Below are 20,073 nucleotides of genomic sequence, written 5' to 3' on the forward strand. Positions count from 1 at the left end.
GAACTGTTGTGAGAGTTTAGTGAATTAATTCACACAAAGCATTTAGAATAGCGCTTGGCACAGGATAAGCACGACATAAGGACGTGCAAGATATAGCAAGCTGACAATATCTTCAAGATTACACATGCGCATAGCCTCAGACCCAGAAATTCCACTTGGAAGAATCCTACAGACACTGATGAATGTGCGAAATGACACGTGTACAAGGCCACTAATTGCAACCTTGTTTTGTCACAGCGAAAGACTGGAATGACTTGGGGCGCCTGGGTGGCTCAGTTGGTTAAGTGTCAGACTCTTGATTTCGGCTCAGCTCACGATCTCATGGTTCTGTGGGATCAAGCCCCACGTGGGGCTCCGAGTTGACGGCATGGAGCCTGCTTGGGATTCTCTCTCTCCCTCTCTCTGTCCCTCCCCCACTCACGTGTTCTCTCTCTCTCTCAAAACAAAAGACTGGAATGACTTCAATGTCTATCAGTAGGGAGTGATCCACATTTCTTCACACAATGGAAAGAACACAGAAGTTCTTCATGGATTTGTAGAGAACAGTCCTCAAAACAAACTAATAGAAACAGGGATGTGCAGGGGCGCCTGGGTGGCTCAGTCGGTTAAGCGTCTGACTTCGGCTCAGGTCATGATCTTGCTCGGTTTGTGAGTTCAAGCCCCGCATCGGGCTCTGTGCTGACAGCTCAGAGCCTGGAGTCACCTTCAGATTCTGTGTCTTCTCCTCTCTCTGCTCCTCCCATGCTCATGCTCTGTCTCTCTCTGTCTCTCAATAATAAATAAATGTTAAAAAAAAAAAACTTTAAAAAAAGGAAGAGAAACAGGGATGTGCAAAATGCTACCCCTTGTGTAAATGGGGGAAGAAAAGAAATGACGTCCGACGATAAAGGTATGTTGCTGTGTATTTGCTTGTATTCATATAGAATATCTCGGCAAGATATTCTCACCATGCCTTCAGGTTTTTTCTAGGGAGAGAACCTCTAAGGTGAGTAGACAAAATGGGGAATTTTCACCTGTTTCCTTTAAATCCTCTTTGAATCCTGAACCATGTGAATTTCATTTATTTAATTTACAACATCTATAACTGCATCGGTCTTCACATCAGTGGGCCCAAAGGAGGAGCCCTGCCCTCCACGCATGTACCTGTGGGACTCGATGTCTGTTCACTCTCGGGTGGGGCATCCACTTCTGAGATCTGAATGTTGGGCACGGTGAGGGGCTTCAGGATGGTGCTGGGGAGGCAGAAAACAAAAAGAAGCCTGGCTCAGCCCCTGTGGAGAGATACTCCCTCTCCTGCAAGGGGAGCACTTCACCTGTGCCAGGCAGGGGACCAGCCACACCCTCATGGACGGCCCGTGCTAAGTGTCCCATGAGGCTGGCCCGGCTCCAGGGCTGAGCACTGGGTAGGGAGGGGGTATGTCGGAGGAGAATATGCTCATTCCCAGCATCTGCAGCAACCTAAGCACCCAATTCACCAAGGCCAGGATGGAGAACACCGAAGAACAAAATCCATGTGCTATGTGCGTGCAGTTTCTAAGCACATACGGGTTCTATAGCTTCTTTGGGAAACCCTAATAATCTCCGGACAAGATTCCAGTTCGGATCCTTTTCTGTTGTAGGAGTGACTCTAAAGGAATCTAAAAGGAATGGCATCTAAAAGGAATGGAAAGTATCTAAAAGGAATGGAAAGTAACAGGTTGGTTGCCGTGAGGGTCAGGGCCTCATCGGAAGGGCCACTGATGATCGCGTTCTTGGGGTTGCCGGACGGAATGCTCAGCCGAGCTGGAGAAAGGATCACAAGCAGGCAGTCTGAGCAGAGTCCTGGTGTTGCCATGGTAATTGGCAAATGACTCCCCGAAGCCAAAAGGGATAATGACAGCAGCTCAGAGAAGCACACCCAAAATCAACAGAGGATTTGGCTCGAAAGGAGAATCAAACTTAACCAATGAGGACAATCCCATAATGAGAAGAGTGTGGGCTCCCTGGCACCCAGCAGAGATGGGACTTATGGTCCAGGGATGATAGTTTTAAAAGACAATAAAAATTGAAAATCTGAAAGAACTTCCTGTTGTAGTAGAACTCTGGACTTCTGACCCTAGAATGGAGCTGGTCAGAGCCTCTCAGGAATGATGAACACTGGACGCTCACAGGGGCCACCGCCCGTTCCCGCATCGAGGCAGAAACTGGCCTCAGCATCCTTCTGGACACAGTGGTCCAGGCAGTCACGTTATTAGAGCAGGCATCAGAGCTAACATTCTTACGGTTCTGAAACTCTCTCAAAGTACTAGTAGGTTTCAAGAACCAACCAAGACTGCTTGATGTTGCAGGGATGGGGGAAGAAACAAGTGTGCAGAGTGAAGGACCCCTTAGCAGGCTCAGCCGAAAATCACGCAGTCAAACGGCATTTTAAAAATCCTCTCACTTAGGGGACAGAATGCAGCATAGTCCGGGCACTGGGATGCGGCTGTGGAAAGGGCTTGACCCACAGGAAATCAAATGTGGTAGAAATGCTGAAATCAGAGTGGAGTGAGAAACCATCAAAGGCAGATGAAGCCAGAGAACCTTGACTAGACATCGCAGCGCCTGATGGGATGGGCAACAACTTCCCTCCTAAAATTCCCTTGGAAAGAAAGCAGATCAGCTCCAGGGTTTGGCCACAGTGTAGCTTTCTCTCCACTTTAGGGACAGATTGATTTGGCTGTGGAGTTTAACAGAACATTCAGCGTGTCCAACAGACAGGGCTTGGTTCTGGGTTAAAACAGAAAACACATCGCTGCGGTTTTGGCTGCGAGGTTGGCACCCCCTCCCCCAACACTCTGGCCCCCAGGGCAGCAGGGACCAATGACAAGTGTCTGGATGGAACGCAGCTAGTCACTTGATACCAAGAACTAAAGTCCCAGAAAGAAGGCCGGGTAAAGAGGGCGGGCCTCACTACAGGTGCTCGGCCACCATCTGGCAGCGGAGGGAGGGAAGGAGCAGACCTTCCCAGACTCCCAGCGGGGACCCGGGAGAGGGGGCCTCCCAGACATGCAGAGCTTCCATGTTGGAATCCTAAGTGTCTCCGGAGCAGGGTCATTCTATGAGGAGGGGTCCCCGTGGAGAGGTGCTGGGACACCAGGTGTCCCCTCGGAAATCTGTAGGCTAGGCCTGGCTGGCCGCTGGCGGTTCCCCTCAGAGGCTCGGGAATTCTCCATGACGGAGGACTCACTGCTCAGCCAGGCGCTGGCTGGTGCGCCTCCCCTCTCACTCTCATCCAGTGATTGTGGTGACAGGCACGGTGGCCAGATCACACGAACATCTGCTCCTTCCTCCTCCTCCTAAGCCCAGAACAGGTGCACCCGCAGCGCAAGTGGGAGAGTGGGGCGCTGGGGTCAAGGCTCGCTGGACGAAGGTGGCATTTACCAACTCAAGAACATTCAAGAACAGAACCCCCAGACACGCCCGGTCCCCCGCCCCGGTCCCATCTCTCCCCACTCACCCCTGAGCCCCCAAGTTACAGCCAGAGTGCCAGGAGGAAGAGGATGGCGGGGGGCGAATGCGTTCATTGTCATCTTGCATCTGCAGGCGGATGGGCCGGCGCAGCCCCCAGGAGATGTTCAGCAGCCCCTCCACGATGAACTCATCTTCCTCCTGCCCACAGAGCAACTGACACAGTGAGCCAGCCCAGAAAACCCCACCAGCGTCACGCTGGAGGGCAGCTGACGGCACCCTTGATGTGTCCTTGCTGGGCACGCCCAGTTATACTCACACCCCAGCTCCAGGACGCGCCCCGCTGCAAAATACCCCGATGACCTCACGGGTCAACACAAAAGTTGCCCTGAAATTCAAGTACATGTGCGTAAATTATAAAAAATGGGGTATTTTTTCAGGCGCCTGGGTGGTTCAGTCAGTTAAGCATCTGACTTTTGATTTCAGCTCAGGTCATGATCTCACAGTTCGTGAGCTCAAGTCCCACATCGGGCTCTGCGCTGACAGTGCGGAGCCTGCTGGGGATGCTCTCTCTCTCTCTCTCTCTCTCTCTCTCCCTCTCTCTCTGCCCCTCTCCTGCTCATGCTCACGCTCTCTCTCGCGCTCTCTCTCTCTCTCTCTCTCAAATAAAGAAACTTTAAAAAAATGGGGTGTTTTTTTAATACTTTGCAGAAAAAAGAATACATCTTTTAAAGTGAGACTAACCTTGCTAACAAAGCAAGAGCTAAATTCTTGCATTAGCTACTTCCCCTCCCCTACCAGGGAAAGTGATATGTGTTTAGCAGTAACATGTGTTTAGCAATCTGACCTGCCGGTTGAAGGAGATTCAAAGTAACGTTTCCCCAAGTTGATTCTACAGAATACTAGCTCCTCTAACAGGTCACCTGTTACCTTAAAAAAGGGTGTCAAGTGACATGAGTTGGGAGATGATGTGTTAATCAGATTTCTTACCAGCAGAACTTCCCAGAGCCTTTAATTAGCTAATGTGCTACCTGACGGCTCTCCACAAGGTGAACAGGTCCTGTAAGGATTCCCGGTTTATACTCAAGGGTTGTTGACTGGTAAGAAATTAAATGTGAAACCCTTTTAAGGGCATCTGCATGTTTTATCCCAAAGAAATTAGTCTCATTGATGACCATGAAACCCTTTCATCCTAGAACATTCTGAGAATTTATTCTATAAGACGTAGCCCAGAAACGTTGTTCAAGGACCTAAATCTTGCAAATGGCCCAGCCACGAATTAGGAGAAGTTTTCAGGACAATGCATAAAAGGGTCAGACCTTCTTTCCCAAGTCTCAGAAAAACCCACAGATGTCAGACCTGGGCCACAGCCACGTCTTTATGCTGTATGGATAAAGATGACACCTGTCCAATGAACCACTGACCTGGATCCCAGGATCACCCTCAGAGAGTTGGGGGAAGAATAAAAGAAAGCAGGAGATAAGTGAAACAACTTTCATGTGTGGGGAAAGCTTTATTTAAGAACAGGCCATATGGGGCCCCTGGGTGGCTCAGTCAGTTAAGCATCTGACTCTGGCTTAACATCAGGCTCTGTACTGACAGCTCAGAGCCTGGAGCCTACTCCGGAGTCTGTGTCTCCCTCCTCTCTCTGCTCCTCCCCTGCTCCCACTCTGTCTCTCTCTCTCTCTCTCAAAAATAAACATTAAAAAACTTTATTAAAAAAGAAAAAAGAACAGGTTATATGTATGCCTTCTAGCTGGTCGAGGCTGGCATCACTACTCTTACATCACATGATTTAGGCAAAGTAGGACTTTGCCTGGTTTAAGGGCCACAGAAAAAGTCACTGCATCTCACATACTATCCCCAACCAGCCTGCCTTAGTAGTTGAAATTCTACCATCTGACTGATATCTGTTTCTATGGATTAAATCGCCATGGCTAGATAACCTGAAAATGTGTTTAGCATGGTATTACACATATCTTCTTATCAGTCTAGAACACTTGAGTATAAATTACTCTACCAGGCTCCTATATAGCTCATCATCTACCTGATAACACGCTTTACAGAAATGGATACAGGATGAGTAAGCTTAAATTCAGGATGGGGGCTGGGAAAAGACGGACGGATAGCAAAGAGCATCCTGGGAAGACACCCTAGGAAGACCGCTACAGCTGTGGGGAAGGGCAGAGCATTTCCTCGCAGACCTCACATGATTTGCCGATTTCATGAAAGTCCCCCTTTGGAGGACCGCCCCCCCCTCCCCCGCTCAGCCTCACATCCCCAGAAATGTCCTTGGAACAGAAAAGCTCATCCTCTTTAGAACAAAATGAGCCTGGGGGTCTCCTTCCAAAGAACTCCAGGGACACCACTGACATCCTAAATGAGAGGCGTCTCCCAGGGGCAGGAGAGGCAGGGACCCTTAGACCCTGGAGACACGGAGGCAAAGTCTGGCCGGCCCACAGGCCTTCCCCGGGGACTCCTTACCTCACGGTGCCGCAGCTGCAAATTCTGGCCTTCATAGTACAAATTGTAGGTCTTCAGATGCAGGAGAAGTTCGTTCCTTAGGGGAAAAAAATACAAAAGGTGTAACACTCTTAGCTGAAGCCGCTGAATGCCGTCATTCCCTCTTTTCTCACCTCTAACCTGGCCTTCAGCCACCCCAGACTGGGTGTCTGTCCACATGCATGTACACACACACACACACACACACACAGCCACCACCCCCACCTTCATGTTCCCCCAAGATCCAGGTCAAGAGTAGACACCAAGCGTAAGGAACAACTCCAGAAAACCAAGGCAGGCCACGCCTGCTGACGAAGCCTGGCAGTTCTGACCACGCTCCCTAAACCCAAGCTAAATACGCCGTCCCCCACGAGGCACAGACTCAGAGGCCAACGCACTACAAAGTCCACAGACAAGGTTTCTCTGGCGTCTCCACTGTCTGTCCTCCCTCACATATGCTATGAGTTAGGACAGGACGATCCCTGTAGGCCTCCGTGAGACTCAGAAACTTCTGGGCTTTTCAGAAAGTTAAAAGGTCTGGACCCCACTGACTTAAGCTTCATAGACATGACTTTAGGGTGTGTTTAAAAACCTACAAACTCCCATCAACAGTGGAGTGGATGAATAAAGGGAGCTGAGTCACATAGTGGAATATCACGTAGCCGCAAGAATATGGACGAGCTACGCACAACACGATGAATCTCACAGACGTTATGTTGAGCAAAAGAAGCCTCACACAAAAGACCACGTATCGTATGGTTCGAGGTATGTAATGTTTAAAATGGGTGCTAGAATTCAGGATAGTGGTTCACCTTGGGGAGCAGTGACCACAAGGGGGCAGAAGGGGGTCCTGGGCCCTGGGCCCTAGAATCTTTTTACTGTATTCTAGATGCTTTTGGTTTATTTTATTTTTTGTTTATTTATTCTTTTAAATGTTTATTTCTTTTTGAGAGAGAGAGAACAAGTGGGGAAGGGGCAGAGAGAGGGGGAACAGAGGGTCTGAAGCAGGCTCAGTGCTGACAGCAGAGAGCCCAACATGGGGCTCGAACTCACCAACTGTGAGATCATGAGTTGAGCCGAAGTCGGACACTTAACTGACTGAGTCACCCAGGTGGCTCCTTTCAGTTTATTTTTTAAAAAATTTGGGGTTTCTTGGCTGGCTGAGTGGAGGAGCATGGGACTCCTGATGTCAGGGTCATGAGTTCAAGCCCCATGTTAGGTGTGGAGACTGCTTAAGTAAATAAATAAACAAAAAAAAAAAAAATGTTTTTTAACTTGCCAATCTCCCTCCGAAGCCTCGTATCAGGCCTCCCTAGCTGTTAGATCCTGGTTTCCAGGTGGTCCTCTGGAAACACAGCTCTCCTAAACAAGAAAGAGCAAGGACTTCCCGCCTTTGTGATCAGGGTGAGCCCGCATCGAACCTGATAACAGTCTATGGGAAAGTGCATGCTAGTGCCTGGGGGCTGGGAAGAGAGAGGCTTGAGGAGGCTGCCGTGTGCTTTTGCCTCATCTCAGGCAAGAGGTTATGAAGTTCGGTCTCTCTGACTCCAGCCATTTCAACACAGCGATGCGGGGCCACACCAGAGGTCAAAGCTGGCTTGAAATTCCAAGAATCTCCTGCCAAGCTAAACCTAGAAAAATCGAAGTAATTCTATGGAAGCCTAAGTGAATTAGTAAAAAATGCGACTCCAAATAACCTAACGCAAGAGCCGTTTGGCCCTTTTGAACACGCAGATCTCAAATTACTGGTCAGCAGAAGTCCCCGGGGAAATCCGTCAATGAGGAGATAAGAGCGATCCATATCTCACACAACTGCGTGTCTGTATATGGCTAAATATGTGTAAAGGAATTAAAACAATTTGGTGGCAGATAAGCTAAACATTTAGCTCAGATACAGAGCACCCAGCGTGAACAAATCCTGGTGCCGGATATAAAAATACATCCTCAAACAGATAATCTGGAAGAGTCCACTTTGGCTCACATTAGCCAAAAATCTGAGCTCGAGAGATTTTTGTACATAGAGAGCAATGAAACTGTCTCCTTCTGTTCAGGGGGCACCTGAACGTTTAGTCAGAACGCCGGCAGCACAGGGACCCAGCCCAGCTGGGACCCCCCCCAAAGGGACACCACAGGTAGCACAGCGAGCCACCCCCATTAACTCCTCCTCCTGGGAGCCCTCCAGGGCACCATCTCTTTTGAGCACCCAAGGGTGCCGTGTCTTGAAGGTCTTTACTTCGCGGTCTATGGCCAGGCTCTGGGGGCATGTTTTTATCTAAAGCACCAAACTTGCTGTGCTGTCACTAGTTCACAATTGGGAGCTTCGCTTCTTCCCCCCGACAGGAGCCCCTGCTCGCCCACGTACAGAAGAGACTCCTGTGCCAGGGGTTTCCAACCATGTGGGACTGGCCCCTGGGGACACAACACTACAGCAAAAAACCTTACTTGGAGATGTATTTATCTTGTCCACACGGGACTAGGGAGGTTTCGTGACTGTAATCCATTCTTCCTTTCCCTTGTCATCAGAAGGGGAGACCTATATTTGAGAAAAGACACAGGTTAAAGTCAAGTTGTGTCCTCAGGAACTCAGCAGAACCTGGACCAGGGGAGGGAGAACAGGGCTCCCTGTTCCCACCCCCGATCCACAGCTGGGACAACCCAACGCTGACCCAGGGCTGGTGAGGTGCCACACTGTGGGCTGCTGCCTCCGCTGGCCACAGCCGCTGGGAAAAACCACCCCAAGACCACAGCCCTTGGAAAGCCCCAGAACAAACGTTCCAGGCACAGAGAATGCTGTGAACAATTATATGCCAACAAATTGGATATCCTAGAAGAAATGGACAAATTCCTAGAAACGTACAATCTACAAACACAGAATCGTGAAGAAAAAGAAAATCCAAACAGATCAATAACAAGTAAGATCGAATTAGTAATCATAAACTTCCCAGGTTTTGAAAAGCCCAGGGCCAGATGGTTTCCTGGTGAATTCTACCAAACATTTAAAGAAAAATCAATATCAGGGCGCCCAGGTGGCTCAGTCGATTAAGCGGCCGACTTCGGCTCAGGTCGTGATCTCGCGGTCCGTGAGTTCGAGCCCCGCATCGGGCTCTGTGCTGACAGCTCAGCGCCTGGAGCCTGTTTCAGATTCTGTGTCTCCCTCTCTCTGACCCTCCCCCGTTCATGCTCTGTCTCTCTCTGTCTCAAAAATAAACAAACGTTAAAAAAAAAAAAAGAAGAAGAAGAATCAATATCAATTCCTCTCAGATTCTTCCAAAAGAGTTTGAAGAGGAGAGAACACTCCCAAACTCATTTCATGAGGCCAGTGTTACCTTGATACCCTGGTAGCCAGGTGAGCCTCCTACCAGAAAATAAGCTACAGGCCAATATACCTGATGAGTGCAAATTTAAAAATTCACAACAAAATATTAGCAAACCAAATTCAACAGTGCATTAAAGAGATCATACAACGTGAAGGGCACCTGGGTGGCTCAGCTAGTTAAGCATCTGACCCTTGATTTCAGCTCAGGTCACGATCTCACAGTCTGTGAGATCGAGCCCCACGTCAGGCTCTGTGCTGACAGCATGGAGTCTGCTTGTGATTCTCTCTCTCTCCCTCTCTCTCTTCGTCCCTCCCTTGTTCACAGGTGCTCTCTCTCTCTCTCTCTCTCAAAATAAGTAAATAAATAAACTTTAAATAAAAAGATCACAGAACATGATTAAGTGGGATTTATCCCTGGGATGCAAGGATAGCTCCACACACATAAATCAGTAAATGTGATATATCGCATCAACAGAACAAAAGATAAAAATCATATGATCATCTCAACAGACACAGAAAATGCATCTGACAAAATTCAACATCCTTTCAGGACAAAAACTCCAACCAATTGGGTATAGAAGGAACATACTTCAACATAAAAGAAGCCAGATATGACAAGCCCACAGCAAACATCACACTCAATGGTGAAACCCTGAAAGCTTTTCCTTCTGAGATCAGGAGCAAGACAAGGGTGCCCACTCTCTCCCCTCCTATTCAACACAGTCCTGAAAATCCTAGCCAGAACAATCAAGCAGTACAAACGCATACAAGGCATCCAAATCAAAAAAGAAGACATAAAATTGTCTTTGTTTGCAGATGATAGTATCTTATATATAGAAAATCCTAAGGACTCTACCAAAAAACTGTTAGACTTAATCAATGAATTCAGTGAAGGTACAGCATACAAAATCAGCATGCAAAAATTGGTTGTGTTTCTATCCACTAACAGCAAACTATCTGAAGAAGAGATAAAGAAAACAATCCCATTTACAATAGCATCAAAAATAATAAAATACTTAGGAACAAATTTAGGCAAGGATGTGAGAGATTTGCACACTGAAAGTTAAATGACATTGATGAAAGAAATTGAAAACAAATACAAAAACAAATGGAAAAATGTCCCATGTTCATGGATCAGAATATTGTTAAAATGTCCATAGTACTTAAGGCCATCTCTAGAACAACACAATCCCTATCAAGATTCCAACGGCATTTTTCACAGAAACAGAAAATATAATCCTGAAATGTGTATGGAACCATAAAAGAACTCAAATAGACAAAGCAATCCTGAGAAAGAACAAAGCTGGAAGCATCACATTTCCTGATTTCAAATCTTACTACAAAGTTATAGCAACCAAAACAGTATGATCCTGGCACATAGACCACTGGAACAGAATTTAGGGACCAGAAATTAATTAATATTTATTAATTAATATTAATACAATTAATACAATTAATATTTGACCAGGGAGCCAAGAATATTCAAGAGGGGGAGAAGAGTCTCTTCATAATTGTTGGAAAAATTGAAAACTCACATGCAAAAGAATGACATTAGACCTCTATCTCACACCTGTCGGAATGACTAGTATCAAAAAGATACAACAGGGGCGCCTGGGTGGCTCAGTCGGTTGAGCGTCCAACTTCAGCCCAGGTCATGATTTCGTGGTTCATGAGTTCGAGCCCCGTGTCGGGGTCTGTGCCAACAGCTCAGAGCCTGGAGCCTGCTTTGGATTCTGTGTCTCCCTCTCTCTCTGCCCCTTCCCCTGCTCACACTTTGTCTCTCTCTCTCTCTCAAAAATAAATAAACATTAAAAAAAAAAAAAAAAGACATGAGATAACAAGTGTTGATGAAGCTGTGGAAAGATGGGAACCCTTGGACACTGTTGGTGGGGAATGTAAAATGGTGCTACCACTGAGGACATGTGGTCCACGTGGCTGTTCCTCAAAAAGTTAAAAATAGAATTACCCTATGATCCAGCAATTCCGCTTCTGAGTATATATCCAAAAGGATCGAAAGCAGGATCTTGAAGAGATATGTATATACTCATGTCCGTAGCAGCACTGATCACAACAGCCAAAAGTTGGAAGCCATTCAAATGTCCATCAACAGATGAATGCATTAACGGTGTATGGTATACCATGAAATATTATGCAGCCTTAAAAAAGAAGGGAATTCTGGGGTGTCTGGGTAGCTTAGTTGGTTAAGCGGCCAACTCTTGGTTTCGGCTCAGGTCATGGTCTCACAGTTCGTGAGTTGAAGCCCCACGTTGGGTTCTCTGCTGACAGCACGGAGCCTTCTTGGGATTTCTCTCTCCCTCTCCCTCTGCCCCTCCCTAGGTCTCTTGTTCTCTCTCTCTCTCTGTGTGTGTGTCAATAAATAAATAGATAAACATTAAAAAAAGAAGAAGAAGAAGAAGGAAATTCTGACACGTGCTACAATATGGATGACTCTCAAGGACATTCTGCTAATTGAAATAAGCCAGCCACAAAAGGACAAACACTGGCTGATGCCACCAATATGAAGTCTCCAAAGTAGCCAGTGTCATAGAACCATAAGGTAGAAAGTTGGTTGCTGGGGGCCCTGGGTGGCTCAGTCGGTTAAGCGTCCGACTTCAGCCCAGGTCATGATCCCATGCTTTGCGGGTTCGAGCCCTGCGTCAGGTCCTGTGCTGACAGCTCGGATCTCAGAGCCTAGAACCTGCTTCAGATCGTGCGTCTCCCTCTCTCTGCCCCTCCCCTGCTGGCACTCTGTCTCTCTGTCTCCCAAAAATAAATAAATACTAAAATTTTTTTTTAAAAAATGACGAAGCTGATACATTTTATGGGTATTTCGCCAAGATTTTTTACAAAATGGAAGAGGGAGGCAGAAAAGCCAGTGTTATCGTGGTACAATGTGAGAAGGACACAATCTGCTGTTGCTGGCTTCGAAGCTGGAGGAAGACAGGCACCAGCCAAGGAATGTGAAAAGCTGAAAAGGACGAGCAAGTGAATTTTTCCCCTGGGTCCTCTAGAAAAGAACACAGCCCCAGCTGACACCTTGATTTGAGCCCAGTGAGACCCCGAGGTAATAAAGTTGTGTCGTTTTAAGGGGCTACATTTCGGTGACATGTTCAAGCAGCCACAAGAAACAAACACGAAAGGCCCCCCGAAAGGAGGGGCAATCAGTGTGGGGGAGGGGAGCTGAAGGGCTGAGTTCCATTCAGAAAATTCAATCCCCACCTGCGTACCCAAAAGTAGTATCCTAAGAACACAACTGTTCTCTCTAAATTATAAATGTTAATTTCTCTATTTTTCCTAAAGGGAAAAAAATCATAAAAATAGGAATACATATGTACTGCAGGAAAAAAAAAAAAAAGAAGAAGGAAAAAAGAGAGACCGGTGAAAAAGTTATTTTTTTAAAAAGACAATTACCCATAACTAGTGAGTAGTTTTTAAAGTACCCTTTCTATGCATATTTTAATTTACACATTTCACAAAAATGTATTGTATGCCTAGCGTTGTGCCACATGTTGCGCTTCCTGATGGTGATTCAACAGCAAAGTGAACAGGCACAGTCCTGCCCTCAAGGTCTAGCAGGAGATGGACAGGAGGAGACTGTTCTAGCAAGGAAGGCAGGTATATGGCAGCACACAGAAGGGCGCTTAATCTGGACTTGGGGTGTTCCCGGGAGCTTTCTGGAGGAAGTGACCTCTCAGCTGAGACCTCAATGATGAGATACAGCTGACAAAGGTAAAGGTGAAGGGCAGAGTGGTCCAGACAGAAGCAGCATGCACCCCAGAGCTGTGGAAGATGGGATAGCGCCCATGGGGGACCTTGACCATGCCAAGGAGTTGGGGTTCCACGGGAGGTGTGGTAGGCTGAATAATGGTCCCAAAGGTACCCAGGTCCTAATCCCGGGAGCCTGTGAATGTTACCTTATGAGTCCCCAGGTGTGATTAAATTAAGGTTCTTGAAATGGGGAGACCATCCTAGGTTACCTGGGAGGGCCCTAAATGTAGTTACAAGTGTCTTTCTAAGAGAGGCAGAGGGAGGATCTGCCACAGACAAGCCCAGCAGAAAGAGAAATTTGAAGGTGCTACACTGGCTGAGGGTGGAGAAAGGGGCCATGGGCTAAGGAACACAATTTTCCAAGTCAGAAAAGGCAAGCAAATGGTTTCCCCCCAGAGCCCTCCTGGCACCATGGTTTGGGCCTGGTGAAACCGTTTTCAGACTTCTGGCCTCCAGAACGTAAGAGAGTAAACCACCGCATCTGGGGTCATTTTTACAGTGGCAAGAGGAACACAAGGAGAGGGTGTGATCTGACTTGAACTTCAGAACGATTGCCCCACCCCACCTGCTTTGAGAAAGGATTATGGAAGGGAACGGTGGCAAGGGGACCCCTGGAGGGTCCTGACCCAGGGAAGGGGACAATGGGGGTGGAGTCACAATGTCTAAAGGGTTTAGAGAGGTAGATGGAAAAGTCGTTGACGCATCAATAAAAAGGTTTGGAAAGGGGCACGCTGCCAGATTTGCTGTGGGGTTACACTTGATCTTAGCCAAAAGGCCGAGAAGCGATGGCCGTGGGCTTAAAGGCAGAGTCCAGGATGATGCACACACACAGGCCGCGGCTGGCAGGCACAGCCCGGTCTGTGGCCCAGTTAGGTGACAGCATGCAACTCCCAGGGAAGGAGGTCGGGAAAGCGTAGAAGGCTGAGGGGGCTGGGCTCCAATGCACTCCATAGGTCAGCGATGGGCAGAGGAAAAGGAGCCCCTGGAAGGGGAGCAGGGAGACACGGTACCCTGGAGGCCAAGAGGAAAAGGTGCCTTGAAAGGGAGGCTGGTCGGCAGAGCCGGGAGCTGGTGGTAGGAGCCCAAGGAAGAAAACCCAGAGCCGTCAGGGGGAACCTCAGCCAGAGCCAACCCCACAGCCTGGCTGGAGCAGACACCAGGTTAGTGGCCATGGACAGACGTCACCGTGAACATTCAAGTCTTTCCTCAACCAGGGAAATGTTATTCTATTCTTTCTTCGATACTCTTCTCTTCCTTCCATTCTTGGTTCTTCTTCGGCAATGTCTCCAATCCTCTTTCTCTAGCACTGTCTGTCCATCCATCCATCCATCCATCTGTCCCTGCCCCGATCCCTCGAGTCTTGTATCATTTTTACTCAAACCTCCATCTCCTTCTTTTCCTAGAATTCTGCAGCTAACCTGGGGCGCCTGGGTGGCTCAGTCGGTTAAGTGTCCAACTCTTGATTTCAGCCTCAGGTCATGATCTCACAGTTCATGGGTTTGAGCCCTAAATCGGGCTCCAAAATGCTGGTGGAAAACCTGCTTGGGATTCTCTCTCTCTCTCTCTCTCTCTCTCTCCCTCTCTCTCACTGCCCCTTCCCTGTTGATGTGTGTGTTTTCTCTCTCCCTCCCTCCCTCAGAAAACAAATAAACTTAAAAAAAAAAAAAAAGAATTCTGTAGTTAATCTAACTCACAGATTGGGTTTTCTGCAGGACTCTTTTGTTCACTGCCTCCATCATAAGCTATAATTTGGTAATTTTGTTTTGCATCTGAAAGCAGTCTGTCCTGTTTTAAGACAAGTCCCTTTGATAGCATGCCCTCTTAAATCCACTGAACATACCAATTAGTGAATTTTTTTTTAAGTTGATTTATTTTGAGAGAGAGAGAGCATGAGCAGAGGAAGGGCAGAAAGAGAGGGAGAGAGAGAAAATTCCAAGCAGGCTCCTTGCTGCCAGTGTAGAGCCCAACATGGGGCCCAAACTCATGAACCGTGAGATCATGTCCTGAGCCAAAGTTGGGCGCTTAACCGACTGAGCCACCCAGGCGCCCCTCCAATTAGAGAATTTAAGTCTTCTCTACAGTTATTAAAACAATTTGGTACTTGGAGAAAAAAATAGGCAGATCAATAAAACAATACAGCATATAGAAACAGACCCAAATATATTTGGGAACATAGAAGTGGGCTACATCTAAATAGCAGGGGAAAGATAAATTTTAAAAATGTTGCTAGAGAATTGATTAGCCTTTGGAAAGGGGAGGAGGGGAAAGCTAACCCCCTACTTTACTCCTTCCACCAAAAGAAATGATATCTGTATAAAAAATTTCAACATTAAAACATAAAATGCTGGAAGGAAACATAGGATATATATAAACTTGAAGTGGGAAAGACTTTCCTATGAAAGACTCAAAATCCAGAAGGCATAATTGAAAAAAAACCAAAATGGAACCAATCTGTAAAGATTTTCAACTTCTGTTTAGAAAAAAATTTTTTACCCTGTCCAAAGTCAAAAGTCAATGACAACTTGGGGGAAAACATTTACAATACATGTGACAAAGGGCTAATGTCATTAATACGTAAAATTAGCTAACGCCATTAATATATAAAATTAGCTGATGTCATTAATATGCAAAATTAATAAATCCATAAGAAGAAGATTCTACACCCAACAGAAAATCGGGCAAAGAACATGAATACTTTCACAGAATTCACAGAAAAATAAATTAAAATAGTTAGCAAATTTACGAAAAGATGTTCAACCTCCCTAACCACTATTTTTGTATTTGCCAGATTGATAAAAAGCAAGTAGTCTCATGGCCCAAATGTGGGGATTCTCCGGGGTCCCATCGCCCTACCTGTGTTGGGTGATCTTAGCAAGACCATCGCTATGCATCAGACCTACTGGCTCGTGTTGCCTCCATCTTTGTTTCCAACCTGAACTTCTCCCCACCTTTTTTCTTACTTTTACAAGTCTTGGGTGAGGGGTGTTAGGAAAATAATAGCCTACCACACGGTTGAATTAAAACTACAGGTAACTGGGGCCCCTGGGTGGCTCAGTCAGTTGAGCGTCCAACTCTTGATTTCAGTTCAGGTCACGATCTCGCGGTTCATGTGGCTCTGCACTGACAGCATGGAGCCTGCTTGGGATTCTCTTTCTCCTTCTCTCTCTGATCCTCCCCCACTTGCACTCTCTCTCTCAAAATAAAGAAATAAACACAGGGGCGCCTGGGTGGCTCAGTTGGTTGAGCTTCCGACTTCGGCTCAGGTCATGATCTCACGGTTTGTGGGTTCGTGCCCCACGTCGGGCTCTGTGCTGACAGCTCGGAGCCTGGAGCCTGCTTCGGATTCTGTCTCCTTCTCTCTCTCTGCCCCTCCCCACTTGTGCTCTGTCTCTCAAAATTAAATAAATGTTAAAAAAAATTAAAAAAAAAAAAGAAAGAAACACAAAATAAAATAAAATAAAATAAAATAAAATAAGTAACTGATTCTAGGACCCAATCCTTTCTTTGTCTGTCTTGAGACTAACACCTGCATCTCCCTTCACAAGCTTTGCAACTATCACCACAAATCACTGGCTGCCTCCAACCAGTTGGGGGTTTTGGAGGAGGGAAGGGGACAGGGGTGGAGAGGGCTGGGGGAGACGGGAGTGTGTGTGGGGGGGGGGGGGGGAGTGTCAGCTAAATTAACATTCACTTTAAGGCAAACACAGCAGCAAAGCTAACAAAGGGCCGGAAATTTAGAGTTCAGTCTGATATTCCTTAAACAGAGTATTTTTCCTCGCACAAGGAGGGGTCGGAGGAAGATGGTCGATGGGGCTGGAATGTGGATTCAATTGGACACTTCCTCCAAGGTGCCTGCCAATGTCTGCAGCCTCGGAGAGAGGGATTTGTTCGGTGGCTGTTGCAACTCTTCTGCCTTGTCTCTTATCAAGAATTTGCGGAGAAAATGCCTTGTAAGGATCACTTACAAGCAACGCTTCCACAATGCCTTGAGGATGCACAAGTGGCAAGCCAACATCTCTCTGAGGAAGAGCCAACTAGATGGGGAGGAAGGCCGGGCTTCCCACATCGGCCAGCATGTCAGACACAGAACTGAAACGGCTCACGGTTCATAGCTTCCCACACAGAAAAAGAAGGGGAGAGAAAGGGGACACGGATGAAGGACAACTCTGACACAACACATAAACTTTATAGGAAAAGAACTTCATAAAAAGCTATTTATCAAAAATATTTTGTAATGTGGCGCTGCTCTTTGGGAGTCTAAATCCTATTTACACCTACTGAACTTCCTCTGTGAACAGAGTCTTTCACTCCTCAAGCATTCTAAAAAATTTTTTTAACGTTTTTATTTATTTTTGAGACAGAGAGAGACAGAGCATGAGCAGGGGAGGAGCAGAGAGGGAGGAAGACACAGAATCGGAAGCAGGCTCCGGGCTCCGAGCTGTCAGCACAGAGCCAGACGCGGAGCTCGAACTCACGGAGTGTGAGATCATGACCTGAGCCGAAGCCAGACATTCAACAGACTGAGCCACCCAGGCGCCCCTCCTCAAGCATTCTAAATCAACATGACTTCCCTGTAGAAAGACTTTAAGAGGTGGAGTGTATTTTGAACCACATCTGCTAAAAGGTCTGGAGATGTGCGAAATATCGGGCTTGCCACATCGGGACACGAGCCTCCCGGGGTTTAGTCACACTGAAGACCCGCTGGGGCCAAAGGACGAGTCAGTCCTTCCTACTGGCACTGACATCATGCCTTGGCAGAATGTTCTAGGTGCTCCTCGGCTCCCTCAAATGCCTGGGCAATACCATGTACCTTGCTGGTGCAACCTAGTTTGTATGTTTCACATGACTACCCATCCATTACTTCCTGCTTGCACCAAAGACAACCTGGGGACACAACCCTCCTTAAGATCCAAGAGAACGTTTTGACAGAGGAGAGGTTCCTACACAACTGGAGGGTGACACCCCAGCCACAGAGAACTTTCTGGGTCTGCTTTTCACGCTCTGTGTCCATGCTCCTCTACAGACCCAAGCAAACTCACATGCTCCCCAGACCCTGATCCAAAACTTAGCTCCTCCTTCAAAGTGTCCCCGCTGCCCCTGGGCAGTGTCGGGGGCAGGCGCTCACGCCTCAACCTGCCCTCCACCCCAGCACTTAACCACCACACAGAAACCATCCATCTGGTGTTTCCATTATCATTATTTCTTCCAGGGAGGGAGCAGGTTCCTGCTGTCTTAGGTAAGAGGATTCCTAGAAGCAGAGCCCCAAACAAGGATTTGGGGGCACATGAGTTACTAAGGAAGTGTTTTTGAGAGAAACCTGTACGCAAGTGAGGGAAGCAGGGCCGGGCCGGGGAAGGAACTGGGTCACCGGGGTCAGCTGGACCCCAGCCATAGCCTGATCCCATGGGAACTCCGGCGTGTGAATAACTCCACAGAGTTGTCCCTGCTTCAGACAGGCAGGCCAGGCTTTGCTCCCCTGCGCCAGTCAGCCATCAGCTGAGAGCCCCTCTGGGAGGAGGGTCCCAGGACTGGGAACAGTTCCCAGGACTGGGAAGCAGCTCAGACTCATGAGCAATCCACTTTCTCCCACCACCCTCAGGCTGGGAGGAAGCAGCTGGGGGCAGGAGCCAGCCAGGTGCCGCTGGCTGGAGGCTAAGTTGCAGGAATGGGGGCAGACTTGCCCCAGCTCCGGACCAGTCAAACCCCTGCAGCTGTTGCACAAAAGATCCCTCCCTCTTCCTTTTCACGGACTCCCCCACTCACAGGTGTCTCCAGCCTCCCCAGGAATAAATGAGGGGCCGTGCAAGCCCTTGAAAGTCACCGGCTCAGCTTCCTGTGAGGAAGGCAAACATTAAGCACTCAAGAAGCTCAAGGAGGTGGGAAAAGGCATCCAAAGCTCTCTTCGAAGAGAGCAAGGTCTCCTGTGTTCTCAGCTCTTGGTTGCTCCAGACTCCGGTGCCCTCACTCCCTTCCTGTCAGGGGGCCTGGAGAACACACCGTAGTTAATTCTGGTCTCAGAGCATCCCCGGGACGCTGGCTAATCCCTACCGTTTCTGTTCTGGCCTAGACACAAAGGAACTGAAAAGCCCCCAGAGGGAGAAGGGCAAATGCAGAACAGAAAGGCTGGCAACCCCTGGCAGGAAAGTCGAGAATGAGATAAAGAACCCCACTCTGTTTCCCAAACTCTCTTCCTGGTGGCACGGCAGGAGCCAGGCTTGAGCTCAGCAACCAGGATAGGATGGGGGCCGGGGGCAACAGCCGGTTTCCAGCACCCAGGCAGTCCCAGTATCTAAGAAAGTACAGCTAGGAGAACGAGACAGGGGAGGGGAGGGCCTGCCGCAGAGAGTTCCCAGGGGGGCAAACCCCACAGAGCCGCCCTCTGACCAACGAGAGGGATGTGCAGTCTGCTAGGCCTCGGCCGAAACCAGGGCAGGAAGGCGAAGCAGCTGCCTTGAGACACAGGACACCTCAGAGGTTCTCATTCTAGCACTCATTAAACTCTCCCTGAGGATGGGGCTCGGGGTGAGGGTGGGGGGGTGGGTGGCAAGAGGAGCTGATTTTAAATTCCTGATACCCAGGCTGCAACTCATACTGATGACAGCAGACCCCCTGAAAGGGCCCCAGGCATGACCGCTTTTTTCAAAGTTTACTTATTTTGACTAAGACACAGCATGAGCAGAGAGAGAGGGAGACAGAGAATCCCAAGCGGGCTCCGTGCTGTCAGCGCAAAGTCGGACGCGGGGCCCAATCCCACGAACCTCAAGATCATGACCTGAGCGGAGATCAAGAGTTGGACGCTTAGCTTAACCGACTGAGCCCCCCAGGTGCCCCGCATGAGCAGTTTTAAAGCCTTCGCAGGTGGTGCCAATGTACAACCAGGGCTGAGAACGATCCTAAAGTCCGATAGGGATACAGCTGTGTAGACTGAGGACACCACGAAATGTACCCCAAAGCAGCCTTTCAAGAATGGAAGGAATGGGATCTTCTCAAAGCAAACTAAGTTGGATCTTTAGCACCCCCTCCCCGTTACTAATCTTTCAAAGGGGCGAGGGGACGGT

At 48.1% G+C, this 20,073-nt stretch overlaps 1 protein-coding gene across 4 annotated transcripts in view; it reads right to left on the bottom strand.

The window, feature by feature from the left end:
* The window catches only part of RASSF2 (Ras association domain family member 2), a 41,962-nt gene that overhangs the window by 10,080 nt on the left and 11,809 nt on the right, over positions 1-20,073 (bottom strand). For all 4 annotated transcript variants that reach the window (XM_053890410.1, XM_019462605.2, XM_019462608.2 and 1 more), the window contains exons 2-5: positions 8,374-8,464; positions 5,914-5,989; positions 3,479-3,630; positions 1,144-1,232 (exon numbers count right to left, since the gene is read on the bottom strand). In XM_053890410.1, coding sequence (XP_053746385.1) covers positions 1,144-1,232; positions 3,479-3,630; positions 5,914-5,989; positions 8,374-8,432 — 376 coding nt within the window. In that variant the 5' untranslated portion in view covers positions 8,433-8,464. The remainder of the gene's footprint in view (positions 1-1,143; positions 1,233-3,478; positions 3,631-5,913; positions 5,990-8,373; positions 8,465-20,073) is intronic.

Source organism: Panthera pardus, unplaced genomic scaffold (genome assembly GCF_024362965.1).
Source record: "Panthera pardus isolate Hobbes unplaced genomic scaffold, ASM2436296v1 HiC_scaffold_25, whole genome shotgun sequence".
In the NCBI taxonomy this organism is placed as follows: Eukaryota; Metazoa; Chordata; class Mammalia; order Carnivora; family Felidae; genus Panthera; species Panthera pardus.